Source organism: Pyxicephalus adspersus, chromosome 3, assembly GCF_032062135.1.
Source record: "Pyxicephalus adspersus chromosome 3, UCB_Pads_2.0, whole genome shotgun sequence".
Lineage (NCBI taxonomy): Eukaryota > Metazoa > Chordata > Amphibia > Anura > Pyxicephalidae > Pyxicephalus > Pyxicephalus adspersus.
Window position 1 is genome coordinate 50,183,688 of NC_092860.1, and position 26,219 is coordinate 50,209,906.

The 26,219-nt window shown below is 37.4% G+C and overlaps 1 protein-coding gene across 2 annotated transcripts; it reads right to left on the reverse strand.

Moving 5' to 3' along the window:
* Nucleotides 1-733: 733 nt before the first annotated feature.
* MELK (maternal embryonic leucine zipper kinase) lies at nucleotides 734-24,858 on the reverse strand. Of its 2 annotated transcripts, none has more exons than XM_072404539.1 (18): nucleotides 24,351-24,858; nucleotides 17,909-18,009; nucleotides 17,334-17,419; nucleotides 16,411-16,527; nucleotides 15,189-15,332; nucleotides 15,041-15,109; nucleotides 13,536-13,628; nucleotides 12,993-13,091; nucleotides 11,833-11,901; nucleotides 11,089-11,187; nucleotides 8,953-9,039; nucleotides 8,271-8,399; nucleotides 7,187-7,324; nucleotides 6,826-7,042; nucleotides 4,923-5,013; nucleotides 3,716-3,884; nucleotides 1,754-1,857; nucleotides 734-1,135 (listed from the first exon to the last, which is right to left on the reverse strand). In XM_072404539.1, the coding sequence occupies exons 2-18, from the start codon at nucleotides 17,970-17,972 to the stop codon at nucleotides 958-960; spliced, it is 1,953 nt and encodes a 650-aa protein (XP_072260640.1). In that variant the 5' UTR covers nucleotides 17,973-18,009; nucleotides 24,351-24,858; the 3' UTR covers nucleotides 734-957. The 2 variants fall into 2 exon arrangements, with proteins under 2 accessions (XP_072260640.1, XP_072260641.1); XM_072404540.1 differs by lacking the exon at nucleotides 24,351-24,858 and adding an exon at nucleotides 19,175-19,838.
* Nucleotides 24,859-26,219: the final 1,361 nt, after the last annotated feature.

Here is a 26,219-nt window from a genome sequence, read left to right on the forward strand (position 1 = left end):
GCAGAAGGGTATAAATTGAGTAGTTACTTGGGTTGGGGGTAATTATAAAGCCTTGAAGGTGTGCTGCTTCTTGCAGCATGTCAGTAAAGCATAGTTGACATGTTTTGGGCAAGGGGGAATCCATGTGTGATTGTATATTTAGGACCATATACAGAAGTATGGTCTTAGATACTATGAAACCAATTAGCATTTTATTTAAAAAACAAAATATGATGGCCACTGTGCAGCCATTACTGATTGTTTAAAGCCCTCAAAACACCTCATCCTTAAACTAGTATAGCAACAGCAATTTAGGCAAAAAATAAAATAAAAGCAGCATTGCTACAAGGTTAAACGCTTTGATGACCTTTAAATGTTTCAGAAGAATTAGTAAGATGTATCGACTGTTCTGATTAGTACCGTTTAGCCTTACCTTAATACAATTACATTTCTTTACAAAACATTCAACTCTATAGTTGAAAGCTTGGCATTTTGTTGACTTGGGAACACATTCATTGGAGTCAATCCTATTTTGCTCAACATATTGAGCATACAGTTTAACTCTAGTAACCACAGCTGTGGCTTAATTAACGACCTCAATAAATCCTACTTAGGAACCGGAGACAGCAAAAGAATTATGCAAATCCGTCATCACCATGTACAACATTTTATCTTCCGATTGTGGTGGGGGGAGCTACATTTACTGTTACTATTCTTATAGTGAATTTGATAGAGAAAATAAAAGGCCAATATCTTTTTTTTTAGTGGTTTCATATTTTAGTGTTTTATTTCAAAACATATAAATCAGGACAGACATTTAAACAATGACATAAAAAACCATTAAAACATTATTTTTACAAATATTCACAAAATTAATTGCTTATAATTGTCATACGACTTGTGCCCTACAGATGTACAAATGTACAGATATCGTACGACAGAGACCTCTTTATAAACACCTCCACATAGCAGGTTAAGTTATATCTTGCAGCTTGATAGGATGTCTTCTACTAGTCTCTTATAAACCCAAGCATCACCTTTAAGACGCTGCCTCCTAATCCCGACTACATCCGGCTTGCTCAGTTGACACACCTCTAGTTCGAACTGCATGGTCACCTTTCCAAAATCAGACTGTGTTTTGCATTTTAGGGTATACCTGTAGAACATTTTAAAGTATATCATTACATTAGAAAATATATTGTTAAAAATGCATATTAAAATGACAAGATTGGACTATTGTCCAGTTGCATTTATTCTAGTGTTTATCCTGTGCTCATCGTTTTCAGAACATGTATGTCAATAAAAGGGTTCTAAAAAAAGAGCTTCAAAATAAGCAGCGTTTGTTGGGATGTTTCATTGACCCACGGTGCTTTGGGAATCCATAAAAGAGATATTTTGAAAAACAAAGTGCTTTTTATTTTCATAATAATAATATACCTATGGAGCGTGGGGCATAAAACAAAAAATAGGCATTAGGTAGGAAGGCTGCATTGGAATAAATTCAATACAAATCTCCCAAACATGTCTACTTAATGGAATACCAAAAATGTAAAATAGAAAAAAACTAAGATAAGTGAAATTACTTTAACATGGCAATAATTGTAATTATGTGGTATAACCAATATCATACTTCCACACATTTTTCACCAATCTTTCAAAAGACACTATTCTACAAAACCTTTTCCGATTTTGAAAGCGAATTCTGTTTTCCTTTGAGAAAACTTATTTTAGGATAAGTATAAGATAAAGAATTGCAAAATTGTACTTCACTTACCCTTTCTGGACATAATCCACATTTTTGAGTGGAAGAACTCTGGTCAACTCGTTTAATATATGGTCAGGATTCAGTAAGTTTGTCATTGTTACATTATAATGGGCCTGCAAAATACACACAGAAAAAAAAATTCTATTACTTGGGAATAGTGTGCAGCCAAGGAGAACCAACATGCATTTTAGTATTTGCCTGCAGAATTGCTGCAGACAAAATTTCAGACCCCCAGCACTGCCAGTCCCAGAAAGGATAAGGCAACCCCTTTTTCTATGGAGCTGCTATACCTGATGTGCAGAAAGTGTGTTTCACACTTCTTAATGCTAAATGCTAAACTTTGACAACATAAATACTGATGTGGGAAGAGGACTGTAATATTTATTGTGAACCAGTATGTCACTCTGACCCTTAAACTAAAAGCTGGTCGCTCTTATTGGACAGGGCGTATAAAACAGAGCAAAGGAAATAAAAACATCTTAGTAATAGGAACACTGGAAACAGCACTGAGCTAAGCACTGGATGCACTTCTGGGTAGCCAGTGAACAAAAGTCAAAACGATGTCCGATTTGTCACTTTTGTAAAATAGGAGCCAAAAATATATATTGAACTATAAAGGCTTTTTTTTTTTTTTTTTAAAAACACATTTTATGGCATTGAATTTACCCTTTAAAATTGAACTAATGAAGTTCAAGGTTTCAAAAATTAAGGATATATGCACCTTTACATTACAGCATTTAAAGTATAACAAGAGGCGTGAACAACCCTGGATAGCAGATCTGCCTAAAAACAATTACATCAAATCATCTGCTTTTAGATGTTTTAAATGCCAACAAAATTTTTTTTTTTTACTTCTGTTCTGCTGATGTCCCAGCTCTCAGGAACATCCCTATGCTGCAGTCAATAGGTCTACAAAGCAAGGCTGTTTATATTCAGTATCTGCCCAGAATTGTCATCTTGACTGTGACAGCTGCAGTGAATGATTAGGCAAAAGGAGAGTGCTCAATGTGTAATTTATGTTAAACCCCCCCCCCCAGTGGTATTCCCGAGTGTGGCTCGAGGTAAAAAATACATGCAAAAAGCGGTAATGCCGAGCCACACTGGGGGTCGCTAAAAAGAATAAAAAACCCCACATACCTTGTTCCTTTGGCGTCCTGCGGCATCCTGCTCGTCTGTGCAGGTCTTCGGGCAGCGTCCTCTTCCTCGGATTCTCAGCCCAGCGAATGCAATGACGTTTCCCGGGGTTTCCCGGTAAAGTCGGTGCATGTGTCAGTTCATGTGGGAGGTGCGGCGGGAAATTCAAATAATTTAGTATTGGATTCAATACAAAATAACTGTATTGAATCCAATACAAGGAAATCCTTATCTTGTATATATGTAATATACTGTACAGTTATATTACAGGTTTCACTATTTTTATGCTCCCTTTAACAGATTTTTGTGTTTTTTTTTAAAGTTTTTTATTAAATATTGTGACATTTTGGTGAGTTATGGCTAAGAATTATAAGCCTACAATGTAAAATAAAAAGTACCGCTTTTTGCATGAAAATACTGACAGAATTAGAACACCATGGGGGTTAACAACAAAATAAAAGGTTCCTTCGTGCCTTAGCCACTTGTTGGCAAATATGGTAGTATAAGGAGTTTAAAAGGCTACTGCTATCAAAGTTCCACCCCAGTCTGCGATTGGATAATGAGTAAGCAGCAAGTAAATATCTCCTATCAGCAAGCTCCCCTAGTTGGAGTGCACTGTGCAATGCAATAGAGACGGTTGCTTTAGAAGGCTATCCCTTCCTTTTCCATTTAGAATCTTGCTACACGGGGGACTACAAGAAGCAAAGACGAAAAAGTACAAAAATAATAAAAAAAGAATATATGCCTTGATAAAAGGTCTCTTCTTAAGTCAGTCATCTGTCTAAAAACCCTGCAAAACATCAATATGTATTAACATTAAAGAAAAAAAAAAAATACCCTGAGTTTTCTGGGTCCATCTTTTGCACATCCTTTCCGCTTGCTTGGAGTCAGCATTGTAATGACTTTATCTAGTCCTCTTTCCAAACTCCCAAACACCTTTCCTCCTTTCTTCTTCTGAGCACTGTCCAGATGTGCTTGATTTAAATCCAGATCGACAGAGCGACAACTATCCAAGTGCAAACAATGAAAATGATGAAAGGTACTCAGTCAAGTTTTGTTGCCCTACAGCACCACCTAGTGGATACTTTATGTCAAGCACATATTTGAGAAGAAAAAAAAAGTACCCGTATATAGAATTTAGTTACAATCCTGCACATGCTACTGCCTTATAGTCAAATCTTTATAATCCACCTGAAAGCACAAAACAGAACTTGCCAAATAATAGTTTACCATATATATATATATATATATATATATATATATATATATATATATATATATATGATATTTAATGATTTGCGATTTGCTCAGTAAAATGTATTGCCTAGATATGTAAATAATATATATACACCTTTTGGGTTTCCAGGAAGGTGGCCCAATTTTCTACTAACTTTTAAATATTTTTTATATTTTGAAAAGATTTGCTTTTTTGCACCTTTCACCTGCGATGGCGGCACTCAGGCTAAAGGTCTGTGTCATTAAGAGGCCAATTATATTTCGATAAACTAAGCGTCTGTCTTCATTTATGTATGATGTAATGGGGTGGCCAGTGTTGGGCTGCTATACATACAAAACACACTGTATCTGAGAGTTCTTGGGACACAGGAGGGAATAGCTTAAAAAAAAAAAAAAAATCTATGTTATGTTGGCGTTACATGTTCCCTAAAGTACAAATGTGACTTACAACATGGCAGCCTATTTATTTTTATATCCAAACATCCCATATAGCTGCAAATATATACAGTTTACACCAACATTAAAAATGCCTTTATTACCATGTTACACAAAGTTTAGTATAAAGAACCGATTAAAGGAACTGGTAAGCCATTTTAAAAATGATTATGATCAGGCATCAAAGTATTAAAATATCTATTTATTAGCCAGAAAACCTCACATTATGTTATTCTGTGATGTAGCATGAAATCATCACTAGGGGATAAATCTTAAATCTGGCACAGCCTAAAAGGGGGAAAAGGCTATGCTAGATCCTAAACTGCTATTGCAAAAAAAAGGATCGGGGAGAGGGGGTTATGTGATCACTTACCGTCTTTCAGGGCTTATTACAGCTGTTGCAATATCATTGTTTACAGTAGCAGGTTTCTTTGTGGGAGTTTCTTTACTACAGCAGCTTCTCTCTGTATGAGGATTCAAAATAAATGAGATAAAAAGTCGCCGACATAAGGGTCAATATCGGTTTAAGATTCACCAAGCTCCAATATTCCACTATTTATACAGACTACCGACAGGATACTTAGATTTCAAATGTAAAATTAATTCTTTACAAAAAGCTTAATACACACATTTTACACACACACACACACACACACACACACACACACACACACACACACAGTTAGGTCCATAAATATTTGGACAACTGCAGACTTTCAGCTTTAATTCAGGGGGTTGAACAAAAAGATTGCATCATTCAATCACTTCATTTCAGGGGCTTAAAAGTTATTGGACAAATTCAAAAGTTGAAAATAAAATGATCATTTCTAATTCTTGGTTGAAAACACTTTGCTGGCAATGACAGCCTGTAGTCTTGAACTCATGGACATCACCAGATGCTGGGTTTCCTCCTTTTATTGCTCTGCCAGGCCTTTACTGCAGCGGCTTTCAGTTGCTGTTTGTTTGTGGGCCTTTCTGTCCGAAGTTTAGTCTTCAACAAGTGAAATGCATGCTCAATTGGGTTCAGATCAGGTGACTGACTTGGCCATTCAAGAATATTCCATTTCTTTGCTTTAATAAACTCCTGGGTTGCTTTGGCTGTATGTTTTGGTTCATTGTGCATCTGTATTATGAAACGCCTCCCAATCAATGTGACTGCATTTAGCTGGATTTGAGCAGAAAGTATGTCTCTGAACACCTCAGAATACATTCGGCTGCTTCCGTCCTGTGTCACATCATGGATAAACACTAGTGTCCCAGTGCCACTGGCAGCCATGCACGCCCAAGCCATCACACTGCCTCCGCCATGTTTTACAGATGATGTGGTATGCTTTGGATCATGAGCTGTTCCACGCCTTCTCCATACTTTTTTCTTGCCATCATTCCGGTAAAGGTTGATCTTGTGTATATCTGTCCAAAAAATGTTTTTCCAGAACTGTGCTGGCTTTTTTAGATGTTTTTGAGCAAAGTCCAATCTAGCCTTTCTATTCTTGAGGCTTATGAGTGGCTTGCACCTTGCAGTGCACCCTCTGTATTTACTTTCATGCAGTCTTCTCTTTACGTTAGACTTGGATATCGATACGTCTACCTCCTGGAGAGTGTTGTTCACTTGGTTGGCTGTTGTGAAGGGGTTTCTCTTCACCATGGAAATGATTCTGCGGTCATCCACCACTGTTGACTTACGTGGATGTCCAGGTCTTTTGGCATTGCTGAGTTCACCAGTGCTTTGTTTCTTTCTCATGATGTACCAAACTGTAGATTTTGCCACTCCTAATATTGTAGCAATTTCTCGGATGGGTTTTTCTGTTTTTGCAGCTTAAGGATGACTTGTTTCACCTGCATGGAGAGCTTCTTTGACCACATGTTGTCTGTTCACAGCAAAATCTACCACATACAAGCACCCCCCCCCCCCCCCAAATCAACCCAGGCCTTCATTTGCTTAATTGAGAATGAAAAAACAAAGGAATTGCCCACACCAGCCCATGAAATGACATTTGAGTCAATTGTCCAATTTTTTAGCTTTTTAGCCCTTGAAATGAAGGGATAGTGTCAAAAAAAAAAAAAAAAAAAAGGCATTAGTTCCTCACATTTTTATGCAATCTTTTTGTTCAACCCACTGAATTGTGGTAATGTACAGAACCAAAAATTAGACAAAAAGTTGTCTCTGTTCAATATTTACTTCAAATATTCATGGACCTAACTGTAATATTATATATATATATACACACATATACACATACATACACACAGTGGGGTGCAAGAAATACAAACCATACCTTTTGAAGAAGCCAAAATATTATTGTTGGGAGTAGTTAGTATTCCTTTCTTTTTGGAGCTTGGTGTCCAAGGAGCTGGCTGCAAAAATGGGCTTTCATTTTTATGAATTTTTGAGTCAAAGTTTTCCTTATCTTCTCTTTTTTTGGTTGACATAATTGACTTTTTTGGGGTTGCAAATTCCACACTGTGAAGCTCATAACGAAATCCAGAGGACTTCTTTACAATACAATAAAAAAAAAAATATATGTTGAAAGTGTATCTAAAAACGCATACATACATACATACATATACTATATATACACACACACACACCACTTTTTTTTTTTTTTTTTTTTTACACATACAAACTTATATCCTTACCTCTTTTGAAGTGATTTGTTCCGTAATGCTGTATGTGCAGTCCTCATAAAATAGATCATCATCAGAAAATTCCATAGAACCGAACACATATGGGAGCTCATTTTGATTACCGTCATCAAAATCCAGCATCTGCCTTGACTGTCAAAATAAATGTCAATAAAATCTTCAACATCGTAAATGTGTCATTACCTAAATACATATAAAGAACATTTTTGGGAAAAACAAGCCTTTTTTTGTTACGCCGTCTATCAGGTGGATAATTTTATGAATGTAGTATTTATACAGCAGCTTCTACCTCATTTTGACAGAAAATGGCAACAAGGGTGTTAAGGTTAAAGGGGCAGATGAATTTCACGTGACCTATGTTATTTGTGTTTGTGATCTATTAGTCACCATTAATACACTGATGTATTATAATTAAATATTAGATCCTGCTTTGCTTGTGGCCATCTAATTTATTATGAATTTCTAGACCTGAGACTAACAGTGACTGACAGCCTTCAGAAATTAAAAATGTTGAATGTAATGTTTTTGTACACTAATGAGATTGTTGTGGGCAAGTACATATTTGAGGTACTTCATCCCATCACATTAATTACTTTCATAGTTATTTAATGATGATTAACCACCTTATTCACCCAAAGAATTTTATAGCTTATATTTAGGTCATGCTCCTGGTATGTGGTGACAGAGTTGCTCAACCATCTCTGGAAACTCCCAGGTCTGGAGGTTTCTGTGCATGCATTGACAAATCTTGTTTATTCCTATAATGGGGCAGTTTATTGTTGGGTCACAAGACTGATAACATCTCGATTAAGAGGGAGGGGTGACAAGTCCTTTAAAGAAAGATTGCATGAAAGTAATTTTTCAAACAGACTTATTTTTGTCGTCATCTTATAAATTATGTTTCAATAAACAAGAGACTTGTGTATTCACCATGAGAGGGTGCTTTGGGGGCAAAGTGCAAATACATTGCCTTTTCAACTTTAACCTAAGGATGCCAAACCCACAGCAAGAAGTTTTCAGAACCTAAGGGATGAGTAAACATTTGGTACCAAAATACACCTCCGAAAGGAATACTCACCCTTAGTTCCTTGAAGCTGGAGGCAGAGGGTTCAACAGTGACCGAAGAGCGTAACAAACGCACAGCCTTTCCACGACTTTTCTTTGCTTGAAGCAATAAATAAGTGGCTGTCATAGGATCATAATTCCACTGAAATGTAACAGTTTATGAATAAGATTTAGAAGGCAAGACAGAGACAATTAGATCTGAAGAAAACACATGACAGTCATAGTTTTTTTCTTCTGTAGAACCCAATTTTTCATTACCAGAATAAAAATAGGATGAGCGATTTAGTAGGTGAACAAAACTACAATGTCTGTTCCGGTGCACAGATTTTGCCCCCTAGTGGGTTAATTAAGCAGGTAACTCTTTCATTTAGCTATCACAAGCACTTTGACGTTGTGGAGCCTAGGGATGTTAGAAAAGACACTCGACTTCATTTCTCTTTGTAAGCACCTATTGGGAATTCCACAGATTCAATAAGTAGTAAAAAAGACCAGATATTATTTATACACAATCTCCCACACTGTGGGAAAATAAAAATGAGGAAAAAAAATGTTTTAAGTACACACAAACTGGAATGTGAGGAACTAGAATGTCATCTAATGGGAACAGATCACTGGATGTTATTTGTATTTTTCTTTTTTAGAATGTTATGGATAGCAATTGCATCCCTAAACCCAGTCAAATTTAGGAGAATTACCTCAGATATCAGGTTTGACATGCTAGGTTTACTGCGTTTGAAGTAAACAGACATCTCTGTAATACAGTCCTCATCCATGTAGCCGAGCTAAGGAAGACAAATTGGGGGGAAAAATAATTAAAACAAAAAGTTCTGAATCAAGCTGCAGATTCTTATTATCTTGTAACTATATAGCACTGACATATTACAGATAGTTAAATATCACACTGCATGATCAGGCAGCTTACATAGCAGAATAAAATTGTGGAATGTAAGGTGACAAAAAGGTATTAGGATCTTGCCACCCAAGGCCAAAACACAGCATTCCTAATTTCTGAGCAAATGGTAAGCTCACATCAAGGTGTCAGGTTAGGTTGTAGACAACCAATACCTCACACAAGTCTATAGTTGGAAATCATGCCGACACATAACAGTACAGGCAAAATTAGCAGAATGAAACTAGGGAGGGGTCTGTTTAAGATTATTACTGGCATTAACAAGGACAAAGACTAAACTAAAAGAAAAGGCGGAGTTTTGATTAAACTGTAAGTTAACCTTTAGGGAAATTTTTACTTGCTATTTGTCAAAGTTTTCTCTTCACAGGGACTACATATTTATCCCCTATTAAAACAGTGTGGCTAACCTGCTGACAAATTGCGTAGATCTCAGAATGTGCCGTTTGGCCAAGAACTCCAAAGGCAAATGAGCGCACCATCAGTAAATATGCATGAAAACAATCTTTCCTTTTTAAATGTGTTAAATACAAGTTTTATACAAGTTAAAGTACACTAAAAGGAACACAAAATGAACTAATATTTTTGTAAATGTAATTCAAAAATGCTTTGCAATACAACTGCAGACTGTGTGTATATATATATATATATATATATATATATATATATATATATATATATATTTTTTAAAATTATTTATAGACCTACATGAATGTTCTTCAACATGTTTAAGCTGCAATATGTAAATTCATATTGCATAATACTTGCAAAAGGGGAGCCAGTAGTTCACTTTTACTGTTTTCTCTAATCCTGTATTTTTACACAACTTAACTTGTAAATATGCTGGCTCATGCTAATGTTACTTTAAAGCGTATCTATACTCAGAATTTTAACTTTACATAAAAAGGTAGAGAACCCTTTTATGTAAGTAAAAAAAAAAAACTTTATTTTTTAAATTTAACACCCTTCATAAAAAAAACCAAAAAAAAAAAACCACCATCTCCTAATTCGTGGCCGCCTAGGCGGTCGAGAATAAATAGGGCTGCAAAGCCTCCCGGCATACCTCGCGGGCTCTTGGGCGATCTCACTGCGCATGCAATTTTTTTTTCATCCTACGTCACCTGATCTTGCGCCTGGGTCGGGTGACTTAGGATGAAGAACCTGGAAGAGAAGACAAAGATGGTGGCGCCTGGAGCACCAGCTCCGGGACAAATGCCAAGACGACACAGGACCCAATGCCGGACACCCCCGGAGTGATCGGACTCTCTTGCTGGGTTACTTTAGTGGATTTAGGTTGCACGGCAAAGCTTTAGTAGCTTAGTTGTACTATTATCAAGGAGTAGCAATTCTTCTCCAAACAGATTTGTTCTAACATACCCTTTAAGGCGAGCTGCGAAGAATGCAGTAGTGTAGTAGTTGTAGTATGTAGTCACACATGACTGAAGCAATAGATAATGAAAAACGGATCACAATTACTTGGCTAGTCCTCTCCGTAAAGCATATCGACCTCTTCCTATGCAGGCACATATAAACATCCATAACATATTTTTGGAAAGGTTTTATGAAAAAAGCAATCACCCAGCAATAACATCTTAAAAGCTGGACTGCTCTCACAAGTCACAGCGCAAAAGGAGCGAAGTTGGCACTTTGTAAGGGGAAATTTAAAGTGCTCCTAAACAACCATTTAAACCATGCAGCGCAGGGGTAGCCCCACTAAAAAAACTTTTCCTCCAACCTTAAGAGGTGTTTCATTTAAAAGCATAACATTTATAGAAGGGTACTTTACAAACTTGAAGTAGAGAACTGCAAATTAAAGCCTTTTTTTTTTTTTTTTTTTTTACCTAAGGTGCTATCCATTTTTTTTTTGGGGGGGGGGGGGGGGGGGGGGGGAGAATCACCATGCAAACATTAAAAAAAAACTCACTGGATATTTGCTGTACCATTCCACCGGACAGTTGTAACCTTGCATTAGCCATGGATGGTTTAGGAGGTGCTTCACGGAAATCCTTTTTTTTGGATCCACCTACAAAACCAAAAAAAAAAAAAAATGCACAAACGTTAAAAATATATCATGAGCACCAGGATGGCCCTACTTGTAAGATTTAAAGGGCAACCATCCGCCATGGCAACCTTGCAAGCCATGGTGCATATGCATTTCGTTTGTCAACCATCACCTAGAGGTCACCCAAACGCTAACAAAACATGTCACCGTTTTGTCAATTTAACACCCACAGGAAAGAAAACTGCAATACCTATATAAAGGGTTACTTGCAATTTCATAGGGCTTGCGGATATTTTTTTCTGAATGTTCCCTATAAAAGATATTAAATCTTTTAGTTAAGGCCACTTAATGTATATGAAATAATAAAAATAAATTTTAATGAAAACGAATGTACATTTCAACATAAAAACGCATCGAATTTTAAAGTGAAACTTGATGAGACATTTTAAAGATGTTGTAGTCCTACACTTGAACTACTGTAATTTACTGCAGCTCTACAATAATATTACTACCTTGAACAGTTTTTTTGTACAATGTTTTGAGCATCTGTATGTCAAACATTTATTGGGAACATGCCAACCCGGAACAAAGATTTATTTGAAGATTCCTACAATCATTACAAGACACACTAGAAACCAAAAAATATCCCTACAGAAAAATACATACCTGAAGCATTTGGCTAAGCAAAAGCACACTGCCAGGAGAAAGCCATCTTGGTATGTCATATTTTCCCCGCTGCAGAAGGCAAGATCAAAACATCAACTGTTTGTGCAAATGCAGACAGATCAATTTAAACATACAAAAGAGATTTCAATACTCATTGGTAAACACATTTGGTTATTTTGCTGTACTAATCTAGTTTAGTGCAGTGCTGCCTCCTTATAAAAGAAGCATATAAAAAAATCTTGTAACTGCATCCCCTGTTTAGGTTGGTTTCTAAGAGGCTCAGTTGTAAACACAGGGAATGTGCATTTTCACAATGGCTCAGCAAAAACAGTGCATGTGCTTCATGACAGGTTTATTTAAAAAAAATTACAAATTTAGTAACTGGGCCTTTTTTGAGCACTGAGCCAGTAGATCCATAAAGTGTAATCTATACCCATAAACAAAAATGCTGTAAACTACAGCCTATAATCTTTTGAAAAATTGGTTTATTTTTTTTGTAATTGGTGCAATGTAATTTTTATAAACTAAGTTGGGGGAATAACTGCTTATATGTTTGGGTCTCTCAGATGCCCTGATCATACATTGCACCATTTTACTTACGGTTGTTTATTTACTTTTTATTGAGGATTTTTCGCTTTATTAAAGAATAGTAATTCTCTGAAAAAAATCCTTTCAATCCTTTTGCGTCTACTCTCACTTCTTCATGAGATCTAAGAAAGGAGCAGCGATTGTGACTCAAACTGAACTTCACCATGCAGTAATGGTAAACAAAGAAAAGATTTAGGTTTATGGGTTTAAGAAAAGGTCTAGATTTATGGGACTAGCAGCCTATAAAAGACTGATAACATTTTCATGCTGTCTTTTCAGCGCACAGAAGTGACACAGACACTATAATTCTGTTAAGAACAACATTTTCTGTACCTAAAATTCTTAAATTACTTTTTACTATTCAAGGACCCACTCATACATGTGTTGCAAGAGCACAAGCCTTGTCTTGTTGCAGATAAAAGTAATATGCAGTATTACTGGGTCTAAAAGTATGCAATGAAAAAAAAAAAAGAGTACCTAACACTCTCATTAGCATGTTAATGTTAAGGGAAGATAAATGTCAGCTTTAGGTTAAATGGAATGCTTTGGTATACCATCAAGGAGGTACTCACCATTATTTTCTTATACAACACCATTACATTATCATCATCAAAGGGGAGGTATCCACACATCAGTGCATACATTAGCACACCCATGCTCCAAATATCTGCCTAAAAAAATAGTAAAAAAAAAAAAAAAAGCAACAGAATTAGTTGAAATACATCTAGAGAGCTCTGAGTTATTGAGAGTGCTGCCAGAGTTAAAGCACTTTTCTCCAATGTATTATGTAATATGTAAGGTATAGATCTGGTTTCTATAAAGTTTTCCAAAAAATTAAAATTATGCCCAGGTTTATCTACAGGACAGAACTGAAAATGAGAGGACATTGAGTGCTCTCAAACATTTACTATTTTACTAACACTTGTACACCAGACAGATGTACCAAGTAAATATGTTAAAAGGCAGACTATGAAAAAATTCATCAGCCTTTGTTACCATGTCATAAAAGACTACAGTAATGCCTTTTTTGGGGGAATCCAGAAGACCAAAAGGATCAAAATACTACCCTAGAAGTCCAGCTTTTAAACATTTTTAAAAAACAATATATATCTTACCTCAGAGCCAATATAGGCTTTTCCTTGTATCAGTTCAGGGGCTGCATATGCTGGGCTACCACAACAGGTCATTAAATGATAATCCATTCCACCCTACAAATAAAGAATAAAGTAAAATAAACACACAATAAAACACATTTTTGTTATTGTTATTTTTTTTTTCTCCCTGCACTAAAGCTCCCCTTCCACTTTGCTAAACAGGTCCCATGCAGCCATGCTAAAAGCCTCACTGCTCTGCTGGTCTAACAACTGACATGATCATCTCATTCAGATTATGAGACTTGTACTGTATGGGATAACTGAAAATGTAAAGCTTAAACTCAAAATTGTTACTTTACATTAAAGGGTAGACAACCCTTTTATGTAAAGAAAAAAAGTTGTTTGTTTTTGTTTTTTTGGTGCAACACTTTTTGTTTGTTTGTTTAATTGGAGCGCAAAGCCTCCCGGGATACCTATGTCACGCATCACGACAGATACAGGGACAATGCAGGACCCGATGAAAGAAACCTCCTGAAGGATAGATTGATCTCCAGGATTGAAGGTAAGTGTGTTTTTGTTCCTGTTTTGGGTTTACTTCCACTTTAACAATCAAATGTAAATTGTAATTGAAAACAACCATTAAAAACAAAAAATGATTCCGAGCAGGCAGGATTTTTATTTCAGAAGAGAAAGGCGATCTCCCTTCTGCAATAACGCATACTTTCATTTGGGTTCACAATTTTTTTTTGGGGTACACCGAACTACAAATGATCGCATGATTTCCAGGGCTGCTGGAATAGAAATAGCTCATGCACATCCTTCTGACCTGGCCAATCAAGATGACTCTAAACCTGACACACAGAAGTATTGAGTGAAGATGATGGTGAAAGAGAAAGGACAGGTGAGTGTAATATAAGAATGGCAATCGGGCAGGTAAGTAAATTTTATTGCAGAAGGGACCAGGTTTCTGTGTTTTACTGCCTCTACTTGGGAAATGAAAACATTTTTAAAGAATCATGAATGGTTTTTATGGGTACTTAAAAACAACTGGAATTACTAGACTGTTACACCTACCCTCTAAGTGCAGGCACATTTACCCTCCATCTCAGGCCTACACACTTTTCAAGTAAAAGCATTTCTTTTATATTAAACCAAAAGTTTAGAAAAATATGTGCATATTTACCCGTCCTAAAATAACCATTTAGTTACATTTTATATAAAAGAAGCTCAGCCACCCTCCTGCACACACACACCATTTACAGGCTTATACTATGGGAACATATTGCTGTATTCCACAGCAAAATATATTAGGATGAATACTTTTTAAAAAAACGCTAAACGTTACCAAACGTCTGTTGCAATTATGATAAGTAACAGAAGAGGGAGCAAATGCCTGCAAATAGAAATAAAAAAGCAAGCAACTTGCAGCAGCAGTGTTTTTTGTCAGGGTAATTCCCAGCCTAGGGACAACACAAAGCTGAACAAAATATTAGGAAACAATATAGATACAAACAGTTCTTGCATACCTTTGGCTTTGCACAGAGTCCAAAGTCGATTAACTTTAAGTTCTGATCTTCATCAATAAGGAGATTTTCCTATGAAAAAAAAATGCCTTTATACTACAAATTCTAAGCACAAAGCTCTGCATACACAATAAAAAAACTGATTACTCACTGGTTTGAGATCTCTGTGTGCATATCCCTGACTATGGATATAAGCAACAGCAGAAACAATCTGTCTGAAAAAAACCCTAGCTTCTTCTTCAGATAGTCGGTCCTTTGCAATAATGTAGTCAAACAATTCACCCCCAGGGCAGTACTGTGGGGAAAAAAAAACAACATATTTTGACAAACACTGTCTTCATCTGTAATACCACACCATAGCAATTTACTGCTTTGTTTTGGGGTAGTATTGTTTAGAAAGTATTAAATCCTTTTTAAGAGGTCAAATTCATTTTTTAGGAATAAAGTCTAAAACTTTCCATATAAATCGTCTAAAGCTGAGCTCCAGGATAATAAAATACGGTCCATTTATTTTTACTTAAATCTTTGTGTGCTCTATGTGTTTCTTCCAGATCTGTGCAGGTTTATTTCAGTGCAATGTTATTCATGTGTGCATAAGAGTTCTGTAATGAGGACTAGTCACTGCCGATCTCATGAAAGGAAACTGGCCTTGTATCCAACCCCTCCTGCAGTTTTTCTGAAAGGTAACCTGTAGTGGGTCCTTCTTTTAGCTATCTGCTCAGACTATTTGGAGTCCAGCACACTGTTACTTTTGCAAGGTAATTGGGTTTGCAAAGGCATTTGGTGCACAGACAGCAAATTTTATGGCTATTGTGTGTACTTTTTTTTTTTTTTTTTTTTTTTTTTTTTTTTTTTAAGCCTGGAGTAAAGCTTTAATGTTTTAATTTCCAGCCACACATTCAACCTGTCCCCTAAAAGCCCAAAGTGCTAATTGGAGAAACATAGATTTCAGATCAAGGAGTGGGCAGAGGGAAGTAGACAATGCCATAGCCCTCAAAGCAAGCTCTAGGTAAGGGTTTTCAAACACAAATTAAATAATCAGAAAAGTGACACCTACTTGGAGCATTTAAAGTTTAGGTCCATGTATCCACTATGATGACACGAGTTATTTTACGAGCTGCCAGGGTTTGATGATCTACGGCTTGCCCGGCTAGTGTTGGGATCCCGCCTGCCTTTAATACCCTTTGAATCCTGGACAAACTACTGCAACGGACACTACTGTCACCTAAAGATCAGTTTTTAATCCAGCTATTCAGCATTGTTTACAACAAATCCAGGGATGGCAGTTTACATAATCATTTATAATCCCTGAATGATATGAAAGCTTTTAAAAAATTTGAAGATGATCCCTTTTTAATGCAAAATAAAGTCACCTCAAGAACCATGAAGATCTTCTTTGGAGTTTCAATTACATGATAGAGTCTACAGACATGCTGGTGACTTAAATTCTTCATTGCATCAATTTCTGTTTTGACCCGAGGCAAATCATCCTAAAGCAAAAAAAAATTATGTAAATATAAATTTAAAAAAAAAAAATCTTTCATTCAAGTAAAACTTGTAAAGATCACCCATTATCAGTTACAAAGCTTACTTTAAAACAAGAAAGTAAAATAATATAGACATCATTGCATCTTGATATCTTGCAACACACCCAAGCACAGAAACACATAAGCAATTTTTTCATTGTGCTAAATTTACAGCAATGCACTTAGTTTGTATGTGCTGGGTGACAATTAATGCTGCATTTTTGTACATAGTGTGTTGCAACAGAGCATCAAAGCATGCATCATGACATGGGAATAAAGTGGATCCTCCAGTTGATTAAAGGTCTACTTTCCTGCAGCCAACAGCACAAACAATGTAACAATGTTCTTTCCCTTCCTTATAATCCTGTATTTTCCCAGTTTTCTACAGCCCTATGACAAGATACTATTGCACTTTAATGTTCTCCCCAGTCTAGTGTTCTTGGTACAGACTTCTTTCCCCTAGGCCCAAACATTATATGCAGTTCTGCATTTTGGTAATTGTGACCATCAAAAGGAATTACAGGAGTGTTTTACATTTTGTTTGCATTGTTCTTTGTTCCTATTATCTCACTGCTTGAAAATAGATTCTGCATTAATGGTAACTAGAGACCAGGTGATCTAGGCAGCAAAGGCAGGGTGAAGACCATATTTTATTTAAAGGATAATGAGGTCACCACATTAAACTAAATATCTCTGTGCTATACATTGACATCATAACAAAATTGTTCAGCTAAATGTTTACAATAAGTAAAAAAAAAATGTCTGGATACCCCTAGGGAATCTTTGTCCATGATTTTGACAGCCACTTTTTCACCAGTAAGAAGATGGGTTGCAAGCTTGACTTTTGCAAAGCCACCTATCGAAATAAAACAATAGTAACATGAGTAAAGCAAAATTCATTTAGAGCAGAATAGTTACAATAACATTAAGAACTCTACACAGGGTTTGTAAATGCAACAAAAACTTTTTTTGGTTAAGGTGAACACAGCATGCTGCAAAGTGTCCCAACACACAATACTCGAACCATGTGTGTTATGAAGCAATATCCACTGAAAAAGTTCTAATCCAAAATGGAGTAGGTGTTCTTTTAACAAAGCTCCAATATGTCTTTCTAAGGCTGTAACACAGTTTGACATGAGAAAAACTATTATTCTATCTAATATTCTATCTAAGAACTCCATTTCCTCCATTAGGAAGCTTTAACTAGACCTTAGACTCCAATAAACAGACATAACCATGACAATTTATAGCACTTCTTATAATCTCTTAGAGATGCTATAATTGTTATGGTGCACCTAAAACTACAAATATGACATACACATTTTTATTTCATTTAGAAAGTTACCTGTCCCAATGGTTTCATGTAAATCATAATGTTTAAGTAGCTCCTCAAAACCATCAACAGCCATATCTGAGGTTTTTATTTTCCCTTAATGTCAGGAATACCTACAAGAATGAAAATACAGTAGAAATATTAAAAAAAAGTAAATATTAGAAAGTAGAGAAACCAGGCAAGTGCAGTACACATTTGCTCAATTAGCTGTACATTATACATTTACTTTAAAATAAACAAAACATAAACTTCTTGGTATTGCCCTTTTGTATATTACCCCTTTGATTTCCCAAAAATTTTGAAGTACAAAAAGCAGTTGGGGGAGGATATACTCATACTTTATCAACACAGAATGATAAAGTAGAGTGGAAAGCATTAGCACATGATTTACTGCTGTACCCATTTTCTTTGAAAAAAATTATCATTAAGTCCACAACATACATGAAAAGCAAAAACTCAGCCATTAATAAAGGTTATAAGACTGACAACAGCCACGACAACAGATTTCTTCTACTATCATCCTCTGATATGTTTACCTTTGGGTGAAACTATAGCTTCCATTTTGAGGAGCAATAGAAATTTCTTTTAGGCAGTGGTGAATTTTTCCTCTCCACTATAACAGACATGGCCAAGACATACAGAAATATGCTAAAGGATGGTATATATTGGTTGGTAGTGAATGTGAATCTATCACAGTTGCTGCCACTAAAAATCTGGTTTTCAGACCAGATTGGCATGGACGTGGTAATTGCTTTGAAAGAACCATTTTAGGTGTGTGGACACCCTATAGAGTGTAATATGAGATTGTGGTTTATTATTACACAGTATTTATATAGTGCCAACATATTGTGCAGCTCTTTACAAAGTCCATAGTCAAGTCACCATCACCACAGTCCATAGTAGCTGTCCTTGGAAGGGGCTTACAATCTAATGTCCCTACCATAGTCATTTGTCTTTAATACAGTCCAATTTGGGCGGGGAAAAAAAAAAAAAAAAAAAAAGAGTACCCAGAGAAAACCAACGCAAACACGGGGAGAACCTGCAAACTCCATGCAGATAGTTTCCTGGACGAAATTCGAACCTGGGACCCAGCGCAGAAATAGCCAGAGTGATAACCTCTGAGCCACTATGCAATTTCTCATTATTAATGAAATGGCATTCAAGAGATACTCAAGATGACAAACTAAAAAAGTTAATCACAAAGTATTTGATAAACAATAAACGGCACAATGCATAAAGACAACTTTTTACCAGTAAACTAATTCATAGGGCATCTACCTGTCTAGAGACAATCCCACCGGTAACTGTGACAGCAGAAGAATGGAGGCAACAAAAGGTTTTACCAAATCAAGACAGGATCACTGCAAATCTGGGTAGAAAAATAGATTTCATTCAGTAATGCCCAATCCCAAGCTGGGCTATAACCTTTTACTGGCTGACTGGTTCACTTCAAGAGGCACCTAATTTATGAAAGCTGAAAAAACATTTATCTAGAGGTTACAGTGCGTAATGTCAATATAGCCCAAAGGCAGTGTTCTCCCCAGGCTCCTTTTGGCTGGGTGCACCTTCCGGCACTTTTCAGTAACTACCTGGCTGTTTTTGGGTGGTTACTGAAAAATTGGGTCACAATACAGGGGCTGCCACCAGGCTACAGCTTTTTCTCACCTAACGTAAAAAAAATTTCTGGGGAGAAAACTGGAAAGGTTTGAGGTCCGTATTGCTGAAGTGATGGAGCTATTGCTAAATATTGTTCACGATGAAAGATTTTCCTTTTAATCAATTAGCCCAACTTTAAAGTAATAGGAATTTCAGAACAGAAGGGCACAACAAAGGTTTTTCTATAGACACTTGGTAACGAAAACTATTGGTTAATTTATGCAAAGAGTAGCGGCTGTGCACTTGGCAGAGTAATGTAACTAAATAGGGTTAACAACCTCACCACACATGATTTTCATAAAAGCATAAAGCTTCATTTTATTTCATATCACCCTAATATGTGCATACATTTCACCCAACGCTATTGAGCTCTGTAAACCGGTTAAGAATAATGAAGTAAACATCTGAAAGGCAATCTGAAGTGCCACTTGATGAAAAGTATAAAATATATTTTAGATTACAAAACTTTTACTCCAAGAAAAAATAAATATGCTAAAACATACATCCTTTATAATCCAGCCTATTCATGACTAGATTATGCGAGTTATCTGGAAAGAGTTAAAGTGTAGGAGAAAAAAAAAACCTAAACCATACTCAAGTGTCAAGTCATTTTCATGTCTTGAGCTGTCACATCCTCTTTTCTCAGGGGAACATCTGTACCATGTCTGCAAAAACCTCCAACAAGCAAACAGGATGAGAACAGAGATTATACAGAAGCAAGACTTTAAACTTCAAGGCTTCTGAAAAATGCTTCCAAAATGAGCTTAAATTTTTATTACTAAGTTAAGTTAAGTAGTTTCCACCTTTCCTTCAAAATGACAGGTGAAATGTAACTCTGAAAGCATGGGAGAGAAATTAGCATTCATGTATACAGATTAAAAGCATACGTAGAACCACTTTTTTTTCCAAGTTTCGAATCCAGTGGGGAATGGGTAAAGCGAAAGTCGAACTTTTCAGCTATAGGACCAAGAGGTCATTTTTCCCCCATAACGTGTAAAGTTTATTTGAACAATATGGCAGACTTAGGGGACAAAAGAATCCTTCCTGCGCTATGCTGTCAACACTCCCATCCTCAATCAGTCTTGTGGGTTTGAAGTCTTTGGATGGGCACATGCATCTTGGTGCGGAAAGGCCTGAAGGAAGAGCCTGTCGGCAGTGCCAATTTGACAGTGCTTGTTCACTAAGGGGTACTTATTCATACTATTATACTCATCCAGGTCAGGACTTTTTCTGACAAACTCAAACATTTTGGAAAAAAAATTCTTGGATGGTCAGTAATACGCACCTTAATCTATGGTCCTCCTAGCAGCCAAAGTCCCAGGCACCCAATAACAAAAGAAGAACCTTTCAGCCTGCACCAAATACGGTTCGGGTAGAATAACAAGAGGGCAGGCTTTTTACTATTAGGTTAGGATTTGAAAGTCCCAGCTTCTTTACAAAGAAAATTAAAAATTTAAAGCCCAATTCCACACCCATAACCACAATATCTCATCTCCAGCTGTTTGGATGTTGACATGACAAGCAGGCATAGCCATGTTTATCGTGGGTAACTACAGAGAACAGTTGTCACATAAGGACATCAGTTCCATTTTCTGCAGCGTTGTCTTCCAAAGGGATCACAAAAGTAGGTTGAATGAGGATGGGTATCCTCACATCCGCATACCTAAGGATAGGCACTAGACCACGGAGAAGACAGATGGCACTGGAGAAAAGGAGAGTAGTGCAGCTAACAGAACCAATTATTTTTTGTAGAATAGGGATCTGAATTTAGCATTAATTTTGTGTAGCAGCTTCAAAACAAGCATATCATCTTTTTGGTGCATGAAGGACCAGCTTCATTACAGCCCTTGAAGATGCTATCTATATGTAGAACTAATTTGTGGATTTGTGAATGCTGACAGAATATACAAGGAGCCACAATAAAGTATATAGCTCCTTCCTTTGTGTCTATTGCTGTGGCATGGGAATGGCAGCGCAGAGTCTCCGGGGATACTGAAATCACACACCCCAGGAGGCTTCTGGCAGCTCTTTCTGCGCATATAATCTTGGGTATGGGCAGAAGGAGCTTTTTCTGGCATTTTTTTTAAATCTCATGTATGTGCAGGACAGTGCGTGACCCAATCCTGAAAAGGTTTGCAGGGATCTGCTGAAGTAACGGCGAGTTTTTTTTAGTTTAGTTCCGGTTTAAAGTGTACCTAAAGTCCCTCCTGGTGATCACGCAGGTGAATATTGCAGAACGGGACAGGGGAGAATCCCTTCTACAATAACAATTCCAACCTGTCTGATCACTTGCCAAGCTGTCAAATGTGATCCCAGGAATACCTGGCGCATCCCAGTAGACTGAAATAACTTCCATGTGCTTGTGAGGGATCCACATCATCCTGGCCTGACCAATCATGATGGCCAAAGATCAGAATGCAAAAGAAAAGATGTTGGTGGCACAAGTATCCCCAGGGTTTTGTTTTGTTTTATTATTTATAAAGCCCTTCCTCTCAGAAAATGTCCCCATTTTCCCTGCATGCCTAATCCTGTTCCTATTTAGCGACATCTCAGCCACCGATATAGCAGCTGTGGTAGTGAGTAAGGCTACAAACACGTCAGATGATTTCCACCTGACATGAACAGTCAAGGCTTGCCTTGGGTGAGAATCTAACATAGTACAGCGGTCGCCCAACGTCGTTCTGAGGGATCCATGAACAACCGCTGTAAAAGTCAAGGTTCTCTGCTTATTTGTTCTGCCCCTCTCCATGGAGCAAAACAGAGCTGTGTGTACAGCGATCACACTGTCACCTTTCACTGGAAACAATCAAAAAAGATTGTTTCCAGCAACAAAACGTGAATGTGTGTACACTGCCTAACTCAATACAGCATGCTGTGAAATGCAACTTTTATGGAACTAGCCCTCTCCACATGCTATTAAAGTCAAGTGATGATTCTGTGGATTCTGATTTACATATGATATACATAGTATATGTATACTCTGTATGGCTATGTAAATGTATTCTTGTCTATGATATCTTTCAATAATATTATTGAAATACATAATGGTAAAACACTGTTTGAATTAGAAGCAGTAGGGTGGTTGGGGCTGACAAACAGGTGGCAAGTACCCAGCCACTGCAAACCTCTGGCCTCTCTGAAAATCTGAATTTAGGCTTAGGCTACATACACACGTGCAATAATTGTCGTTAGAAAACTAACGAGTAACGACCAATTACCAATTCTGTACATGCAGTTAACAATACGATTGTTCAAATATAATCCACCAATAATGTACACACACTAGATACGATCATTTGAACGATGCAGGAAGTGACATGTACAGGGAAAGTGTATCACAGAACAATCCACGATCACTGAACGACCGTACACACAATAGAAAGCGAACGATTGTCGCCCAATCAGATCTGCCGGGAAGGTCATTCATTTCCAGAGACATTCCACGTTCACTGGCGTCATTGTGCACTTTTTTTGTTAACGGTTATCGGACAATCGGTCGTTAATTTCCAACGATAATTAATGCACGTGTGTATGTAGCCTTAGATATTATGGGCAGCACAGTGGCTCAGAGGTAGCACTCTTGCCTTTGCAGTGCTAGGTTTGAATCTTGGCCAGGACACTATCTGCATGGAGTTTGTGTCTGCATGGGTTTCCTCCCACATCCCAAAAACATGCAGTAATGGTAATTGGCTTCCACTCAAAATTGACCTTAGACTACAATAAGAACATATGACTATGGTAGGGACATTAGAATGTGAGCTCATTTGAGGGACAGTTAGTGACACGACTATGCACTTTGTACAGTGCTGCGTAATATGATGGCGCTATATAAATACTGTGTAATAATATTATTCAATCAGTTTACCCTACTATAATATAGACATTATTATAGTTTTGGATTTGTCGTTTAGGAAGTGCATCGTGTCTCCAGTGATACTATAAATCCACTACGATGATACACCACAGAATTTAATAACCAGTTCTTCAATTATTAATATACAGTATTTATATAGCACCATCATATTACACAGCGCAGTACAAAGTCCATAGTCAAGTCACTAACTGTCCCTCAAAGGGGCTCACAATCTAATGCCCCTACCTCAGTCATATGTCATTACCTTGGATGCTTCTGTAGATTTTGGTAGAGTATGACTCCCATTTAAAACTTGATTCTGCTGTCATTTTGACATTTGGTCCCTTCCTATGGTGCTGATGCTGCAGAGGAATCCTGCGTTTAGGAATGGTGCATGCTGGGAGCTGGCATGACTGAGCGTTCTCCTTTATCCTGATTGTTCTATGACATCTTTCCATCCATAACAATATCCAAGTGTTCCCACTTATGTACATCTGTAATATGTTGGTGCTTCCCCCACCTGCTAGATTGTAAGCTCTTCAGGACAGGATCCTCTCCTCCTCCTCCTGTGTCACTGTATCTGTCATTTGCAACCCCTATTTAATGTACAGCACTGCGTAATATGTTGGTGCTATATAAATCCTGTTTAATAATAATATTAATGACAATGAATAGGGCAACATTTAAAATCCATTTGGTCTCTGAGTTTGAGGAACATCCCCAGGTAGCAGCAATGGTGAACCTCATAGCACAGAGAGGGGTGAAGGGAATGGGAAGCTGCAGTGAAATGGTCATTAGTTAGCCATTAGGCAGTTTCTTTTCTATTGGACCTGCTGAGTACCGGTCCGCTTTAATGACAAGCAATGTTCTGAGCTGTCAGGTATTGTTTATCACCCAGCACAATGCTAGAGGACCCAATGAAAGTATAATACATCGGTCACAGACCTGTCCTCGGACGTGCCGCTCCTCATAAGCTGATCAGCTGCGGACCGGACAGTCACCAAGTAGCTAATAATATCACTGACACACCAGCACAACGCGAGCATATAGGGAAAGACGTCATAAACTTTTAAATCTGCCGGGGAACAAATCCAGCTTCCGGTCTCGATGCTTTTCAGCCAATGAAATCAAACCTCCCGAGCTAGCTCTAGTGCGAGGCGCGTTGCATGACGGGAGGAAGGTCGGCGACGAATACGCCTCTGCTATAAAACGATGGTGGACTGAGCGTGCCATGATAGTGGTGGCAAGAAAGTATTTTACATTGTTGTAGTGTGCTTCGTATTTATATCGGAGTCTTATTAATATATAGCCATAATACATAAACTGTATTGTATTAGTAAAATAAAGACAATACTATAAAAAATAGTAATTATGCAAAATTGTTATTATTTGTTATATCTCCCCCTTCTTCCACAATGGGAAAGGGGAATACCTAACTGATGAGCTATTTGGAAGGGATGTGACTAAATCATTATTTACTTTTATATTACCTTAGTAACAGGTCATCCACCTCTCACCCGACCTCCTCTGCTGCAGTCAGTGGTTTCTCTCGCTGACCCCTACATGACTATTGTGTCCTGTAGAAGGTAGGGATCATCAGGAGAAAGAACTAAGTGTAGCGGGAGACTACAGACAAAAAACAAATCAATATTTCCAAATGATCAGTTTCTGCAGATGTTTTAGTGCAGAAGTCACCAACCTATCAGACCACTAAATTCATGATTTTAAATTCTGCATACCATTAACCTCCTTGGCGGTATTCCTGAAGGTGGGTCGGAGTGATTTATCAATACCAAAGGCGGTAACCGCAAGCCACATTCCGGGTAGAATTGCCAGGGAGTTTAAAAACTTACCTAGTAAGCGGTGCCCTCGGCTTCCCCCAGCGATGCCTGGCATCTTCTTCCCCTGGCCTCGCGTCCCCAACGTTCACACGCCTGGCGATGCCGGCTGGGTATTGCAAGGTTACACAGATGCCCGGCCGGCATCGCCAGACGTGTGAATGTTGGGGACGCAAGGCCAGAAGAAGCAGATGCCGGCCAGGCATAGTCCATACAACTTAGGACTACTCTGATGTCACGCTGCGCCTCCCTTGTGTTTCTGTCTCTAGTACAGTTCATGAATTTAGTGCAATATAAAGGCAAAATTGTCATTCAGAATATAAGAATTTGTTAGAATATTATTTTTGTATAATTAATAAAACATAAAAATTGCAAATATTGGTCCACTGGTTGGTGACCGCTGCTTTAGCGAACTACTTCTCTGAAAGCGGAACTGTTGTAACAAAAAGATTACTTACCTTTACCAATGGCAAACCTTCAATCTGTCCACAAACCTGCGCACTGACTCGGCTTTTCTCTTCTTTCCAGCGCTCAGGGTAGCCTCAAATGTTCCATCCTCTTTTTTTCAGGGTTCTTCTCACAGAAGCAGTAAGGACAGAAAGGAGGAAAACCCCAAAATAAAACAAGCCCACACACACACATCTTCACATTATATTAAAGGATTAGCCAAACTTTTATATAACGGAGGACAGTAAAACCTATTAAAATCCAAAAACGTAATGTATAGCAGCTTGCTGGCTCTTATATGTGGTCATTGCAGTTTTATTTAATTGAACTTTTTCCTTTATTTTGCTAATAACTCACTTCTAGTAAAAGCATGATAACACTCCTTCACAGTTCTACATCAGGGTAACAGAAACAAATTAGTTAAGCAAAACACTGCCTTTTTTCTAGTTTTTATAAATTAGAGAATGTAAGTATGTAGTCAGAGAACAAAGAAAGCTATCAGCATTTCAGGCAAGTTTAACAGTTATGA